The sequence below is a fragment of the Branchiostoma belcheri genome, unplaced genomic scaffold, assembly GCF_001625305.1.
Source record: "Branchiostoma belcheri isolate BF01 breed outbred unplaced genomic scaffold, Haploidv18h27 scaffold147, whole genome shotgun sequence".
Lineage (NCBI taxonomy): Eukaryota > Metazoa > Chordata > Leptocardii > Amphioxiformes > Branchiostomatidae > Branchiostoma > Branchiostoma belcheri.
In genome coordinates, this window is record NW_017802902.1 from 517,278 (window position 1) to 524,380 (window position 7,103).

The 7,103-nt window shown below is 43.2% G+C and overlaps 1 protein-coding gene across 1 annotated transcript; it reads left to right on the forward strand.

Moving 5' to 3' along the window:
- The first annotated feature begins 1,981 nt into the window (after window positions 1-1,981).
- Window positions 1,982-6,465, forward strand: LOC109465078. The gene is made up of 3 exons (XM_019762220.1): window positions 1,982-2,008; window positions 2,200-3,938; window positions 6,454-6,465. Exons 2-3 carry the CDS (start codon window positions 2,331-2,333, stop codon window positions 6,463-6,465), a joined length of 1,620 nt encoding a protein of 539 aa, XP_019617779.1. The 5' UTR covers window positions 1,982-2,008; window positions 2,200-2,330.
- The last annotated feature ends 638 nt before the right edge of the window (window positions 6,466-7,103 follow it).

The window sequence follows — 7,103 nt, forward strand, 5'->3', positions numbered from 1 at the left end:
TTGACAGGATACGTACCTGTCAGCAGTGCAATATTTTCTGCTATTGACAGGATACGTCCTGTCAGCAGTGCAGTATTTTCTGCTATTGACAGGACGATCCTGTCAGCAGTGCAGTATTTCCTGCTGTTGACAGGACGATCCTGTCAATAGCCTCAGGCTTCTTTTTTCTTTCAGTAACAATATATTACGGAAAAATTTTCTTCCAGATCATTACACTCAATACATTTACAATTTATCATTTGGTGTCTGAACATAGCCATAATCGCGTTGAAAAAAAAGGGGCGTTAAAACATAGGGCTGTCGTAACATAGGGCTGTCGTAACATAGGGCTGTCGTAACATAGGGCTGTCGTAACATAGGGTTGTCGTAACATAGGGCTGTCGTAACATAGGGCTGTCGTAACATAGGGCTGTCGTAACATAGGGCTGTCGTAACATAGGGCTGTCGTAACATAGGGCTGTCGTAACATAGGGCTGCCGTAACGCTTTTCTGTTTGTTTGGGTGACAGTCCTCTAACACACCAGGACAAAATACACCTTATCTACAGTTTTATCTCATCTGCTAATGGCCACTGTGGAAGATTCAAAGATACAGCTGGGAGGTTTTAACCAATCATAGCAGAGGTGTAAAATTTCTTCCTGCTGTGCCACCAATGGGGCCTTACGCTCAAATACTGAGCGTTCGAATGGCAGGTCTATCTGATCCGGCCAGACCCTTGCTCACTGAGATACTTCGTGTCTAGTGTGCTATGGGTCTGGCACCCAGGCTAGGACTCGTGCCTGGGAGACATAGAAATGAAAACATGTCGCGACGGGGTTTGTGGACGTGTTTAGAGTAGCATGACACTACATATTCAGGACTTATGTCGGGTGATGTAGCCAGTTGTGTGCGTTTCCATTTTAGAACCGCGCGGGAAATGTGGGACTACCGGGCGTCTGATTGGCTAGTGGTGATGTCATTACCGTGTGCAGCAGCGACCTTAGCGGCCAGTGATGGTACTGCTGGTAACGCAGTTCGCCGGAAATCGGACTTTACAAAATGCTTCATATCTTCTTTAAAATAAGATACCATATCCCAATAAACTTGACATGGCTACATAGTTACCCCTTAATTATACATGGTATCAAAACGTTTATTTTCCTTTTGGCATTTCGCAGAAAATAGGGTCTTTTGAAATGGCATTTCCCACCTAGTGTATAACTAGTACCTAACCAAGATAAAGCGTTCGGAAGTCGCCGTTCGGGTCTCGGCAATCTTCGGGAGACTTCGGTATATGTTCGGTATGGTTCTTTGGAATCCTCGTCAGGTTGTAGACTGAGTTCATTGAGTGTTTGTGTTGAGTGTATGATTCTCGGGAATCTTTCAACGGACCGTGTTCACAATGTTTGCGTTCAGTATATGATTCTCGGGAATCTTTCAACACCGTGTTCACGGTGTTGTGTGTTGTATGATTCTCGGGAATCTGTCAACGGACCGTGTTCACGGTGTTATGTGTTGAGTGTATGATTCTCGGGAATCTTTCAACGGACCGTGTTCACGGTGTTATGTGTTGAGTGTACCATTCTCGGGAATCTGTCAACACCGTGTTCACGATGTTATGTGCTGAGTGTATGGGGAATCTTTCAACCGTGACCATGTTCACAGTGGTTGAGGGTAAGGGGAATCTTTCAACGGACCGTGTTCACGGTGTTATGTGTTCAGTGTATGATTCTCGGGAATCTTTCAATGTTCATTCTTGCGTTTTGTGAAGGCAAAGGACTGAGTAAGTAGACACCACATAACATGTATTTTTTTTATAGTTTACAAAACAATATAGATCATTTTAACAAAAACTCGGTGGCCTAGCGCCTATGCTTCATCGAAGTACATGTATATATGTTTGTTTCGAAACATATTTTGTTGTTCAGTTCCTACCGCAGGTACATCCAGACGGCAGACCGTGACGTGAGTATTTGGGATCTGGACGCAGCAGAGCAGAACCTAGCAGCTGCCTTGAAGCTTGTTCACGGTCTGTTATACCCATTCTGGCACATGCATGTAGCATTTAGTCGTGGTTATTTATGGTTAACACTGTAATTGTATTCTAAAGATGTATCTCCGTCAGTTGGAATAAAAACATTATGACCTTGGCACTAAGTTAAATATATCTGTTGCAGTTGATTCATATCTAATTGATATAATTTTTCTCCCTACTCACAGATCGCAGTAAATCCAAGAAGGCTAAAGAGGCCGGCTGTCTGTGCAGGTTGGGTGACGTCTACGTCGAGCGAGGTAAGCGGACAGGAGAAGGTAGAAAATTCACACAGGCGGCAGCTCTGTATAACGCCTCCATGGCCAGAACAGATGCGGACAAACATAACATGGTTACAAAACTGCAGGAAACAGAAAGGCAGTTTCTTAGAAACACCTGTAAGCTTGACTGTGAACCGTGCCCGTATAGTAGCGCGTTAGATCACAGAAAGGAACTGTACAACTCACGTGCCTGTGCAAAATCTCAGCTCGAAACATTTCATCAGGAGCACAACCCTTATCAGTATGATGAAGACGATCCCGTCGTGAGAGAGGTAGAGATCAAACGAGCTGAAGCAATCAAGGACTTGTTCAAGAGCATCACAGTTGAAAGACGAGAGTTTATCCAAACATTGACAGATGAATGCATGGCCAAACTCGGACCTCCTCCCTGTAAGTACGCTTTCATCGGGATGGGGTCACAGGCCACAGAACTGGTGACGCCGTACTCCGACCTAGAGTTCGCCATTCTAATTGAGGAGGGGAAGGGTGATGATAATGCACGGAGGTACTTCCTAAATCTCACACACTACTTACATCTAAAAGTCATTAACCTTGGGGAAACCATCCTCCCAGCCATGGCCATCCCGTCACTCAACGACTTTCTCTCAGAAGACCCAGAGAAAGAATGGTTCTTCGACTCCGTCACACCTCGCGGCTTCGCCTTCGACGGCTTTATGCCATGGGCTTCGAAGACTCCGTTTGGAAGAGACGAAACCAAACGCAAACCTCCAGTTAGTCTCGTCCAGACTCCCGCCAAATTGGCCGAATATCAGCATCTGCAAATCGCCCTAGCGGAAGGCTATCACCTGTCAGATATTCTCAGACGGGTAACCTACTTAACAGGAGATGCGTCTTTGGTGAATGATTATACTAGCAGAGTCAATGAAACCTTAGAGCGTTCCCCTGTAATGTCAAGGTTGACAGTTTCATTTGAAGATGATATTCAGCAGATGTCGTCCTCAAATATTGAACTAACAGGGAAACTGCTAAATGTCAAGAAGGAAATTTACCGTTTTCCCAGCGTGGCCGTTGATGTGTTAAGTATTTGCTGTGGTATTACGATCCCCAGTGTGTGGGGAACAATAGAAGAGTTACACAAGACACAACGGATCAGTCTCGAAGATGCCCACCACTTGACTGTACTGATCAGCATCTCAGCGGAGCTACGGTTAAGAACGTACATTGCCAACGGAGGACAGAATGACAGACTGTCTCCTCTCACGGAGATGAAAGTCCAACTGGACAAACATGACGTAGATGACACCTTCGTCCAGTCAGTGTTTTACATACCAGATTCTAAAATGTTGTTCAGGTACTACTATACTTCCATTCCATTAAAAAGATGCATTAAAGATACAGTCACAAACACAAATGCGACGTCCAAGATATTCAAAACAGCCATCTTTGACACCTCATCTCAAACAAGGGGTCAAATAGCCGAGGAGGTGTTGCAGTTAGACGCATCTGAACGTCACTTGGAGGCAGCACTGGAAGAGGCGGATGGTGATGAGGAAAAGCAGCTGGAATTACTTTTTGAACTAGGCATTGTCTCTTACGGACGTGGTGACTTTAAGAAAGCGATCAGCTACTACGAACGGGCAAGGGCCATTGAAGATACTATTTCTGTAGGCACCCAAATGCGTCGAGTATCTGCCGTATTACTTGTAAACATTGGGAACTGTTGGAAGGATCTTGGCGATCAGAACAAAGCTATCAGTTATCACGAACAGGCATTGAAAAGAATGCAAGATATTTATGGCGAAACAACACCACACGCGGGCATTGCTAAATCACTAAACAACATCGGGGTATGTTGGAAAAAGCTTGGCGATCAGAGGAAAGCTATCAGTTATTACGAAGAGTCACTGAAGATGATGAAAGCTACCTATGGCGAAAAAACGGCACATCCCGATATTGCTTTGGCACTAATGAACATTGGAATGAGCTGGAGTGAGCTTGGGGATCAGAGGAAAGCTACCAGTTATCACGAGCAGTCACTAAAGATGACGAAAGTTATCTATGGTGAAACGACAGCACACCCCGACGTTGCTACATCACTAAGCAGCATTGCCAATTGCTGGCGCGATCTTGGCGATAGCAAGAAAGCTATCAGTTATTTTGAACAGTCACTGAAGATGAGAAAAGCTATCTATGGGGAAACAACTGTACATCCTCACATTGCTAAATCACTAAACAACATTGGGGCATGTTGGAATGAGCTTGGAGATCAGAGGAAAGCTATCAGTTACTACAAAGAGTCATTGAAGATGATGAAAGTTATCTATGGCGAAACAACGGCACATCCAGATATTGCTGCATTACTAAGCAACATCGGGAACTGTTGGAGGGACCTTGGCGATCAGAGAAAAGCTATCAGTTATCACGAGCAGTCACTAAAGATGATGAAAGCCATCTACTGCGAAACAAAGCCACATCCTGACATTGCTAAATTACTAAACAACATTGGGGCCTGTTGGGTTGACCTTGGAGATCAGAGAAAAGCTATTAGTTATCATAAAGAGTCCTTGAACATGTATAAGGCTATTTATGGGGAAAACACAGTACACCACAACATTGCTGTCTCACTTCAAAACATTGGGGCATGTTGGACAAACCTCGGTGATCACATTAAAGCCATGTGGTGTTATAAAGAGTCCTTAAAGATGATGAAAGTTATCTATAGGGACAATACCTCCCATCCCAAAATAGCAGCAGTTCTGACAAGGATTAGATTATGTAAAAGTGCCTTCCGCAATTAGAACAAAACCGTTAACACGCCAGGTCCCTAATCTGTCTTTCCTAATTTTCTACTTATAATTATTACGAAAAAAATTACGATCTAATTTTGAATAGATCAAATCATTAAAAATCATTTAAATAAACACATGCAGAAGGTTAGGTAAATCTTGGTCAATACAATAAAATTCAAGACAATATTGTTGATGTGACTTTCCTTTCAATAGCCAATGGACAGCTTACTTGAAAATGATAATAAATTAATATTAATGAAAATAGATTAATAAATGGCGCCATTGACGCGCCATTTGACAAGCAATCCTAACTTGTCTTAGCCTAGCATCACACAAAACTCTCCCATCAGACAGGACAAGCTTAAGCGATAAAGGAATAGAGAGGGGCAATGATCTGTAGTTGATACCAAAAAAATTATGACGGGTTGAGGGAGAAAATGGTCCCAATAAGAAAACTGCAGAAAAGTACATGAAGGAAGTGAAAATTTTTTGGCAAGAGTTTAAATCTATGCTAGACGAGGGGGGGAGAGATTGCAGACAAGAATTTTATCTCGAAATTCTACATACATCAGAGCAAAAATACGTAACTCGAAAATACAAGTAAAATGTTCAAATACGGTCAGAATAGTCAATAATACAGTTTTAACTCCATTCCATTTTATTTGAAAAATCGTTCTTTATTACTAGAAAGGCCAACATTTGCTTTGGAGCAAATACAGCAATGGCTTCACCACAGTTTACGACATGACAGGGAAAGAATGAGAAACACAAGGGAAACAATGCTTTACATTGATATAACTATAATATGAAGTAACATACAACTAAGACTACAACAGTTGGCTAGCTATTCCCTACATTATAGGTTAGGATTTTTAATTGTATAATGCAACCTGTTGATTTTCAAGATAGAAAGAAGTGATCATGCCCCGCATTCCAATGCTGGAGCAGGAAAGCTTGAAATACCAAAACACTTGAATACAGATATACTGTCAGTATGGAATGGCTCTGAGCAGGTATTAATTAAGTTATGCCAGGTATGCCAGTTAGCCAGTTAAATAGCAAGAAGAATAGAGGAAAGCTGCATTCCATTGTGATGACTCATGCCCAAACGCGGTAACACTGCCAACTGACACAGTAATACATTTGCTATAACACAGCCAAAATTCTCAAATAAAACCATTCTAAAAGCCTGTATCACAAAAATTAAAAAAAAAACGCCTGGGGGTATTTGTCAACCATACCTACATACCAAATTTCAGGTCCTTAGGCCCCAAAATGAAGAAGCTGAATCCATTTATAGAAATGGCAGGAGGAGAAGGAGAAGAAGGGGAATCATCAGCAAAAACAATACGGTTTCATTCGTGGTGTGGTGAAGCCATAATAATAACCTTATTTGTCACTTCCTCCGTAGTACTTGCTGTAACAGGGTTCTAATGTTAAGTTTCACTTATTCTAGAAATAAAAATTTTGCATAACCATCTGGTAAATTGCTACACTGCTACAAGCTTAAAAATGGAAAGTTGGCCAATAAAGCGACGGTCACAACTCGCCGTGCGTGCTTTTTGTCCGTACGTTCTTGTCGTGGCTACGTCTGCTACGTTTTTTCTGCAAACGTAGGGTGGCCGGCCGAGGGAGTACTTCACTCGCAAGGTGTACGTACGCGGTCTGCACGACACGCCTGGCCGTCAGCGGTTACGTGCATCGTACTTTGCGCAAGTGGTAAGTGAGTTGTACGTGCTTACAACGTACGATCTCTGTGCGATTGCCACGTTGCCGCGTACAGGCCGTACCTACACGTGCGGCGTGCGCACGATTTCCTTACTCACTCGCACGTTGTAAGTGCGTGTACCTCCTGTTAACTTCATCATCACTAGCCGCCCTGGTGTCTTCCGCGGCCCGTTTCTTTGGATCTTGTCTGGTAGACTTCTTTTGAGCCTTCCTGGGCATCTTGGAGACGAGTTGGCAGTCGCCCGTAAAGTCGTCTTTATCTACTGTAGAAATCAGGTGCGTTGCACGTGCGTTGCACGTGCGGAGCACCTAGTATGGTGCACGTGTGTTCTG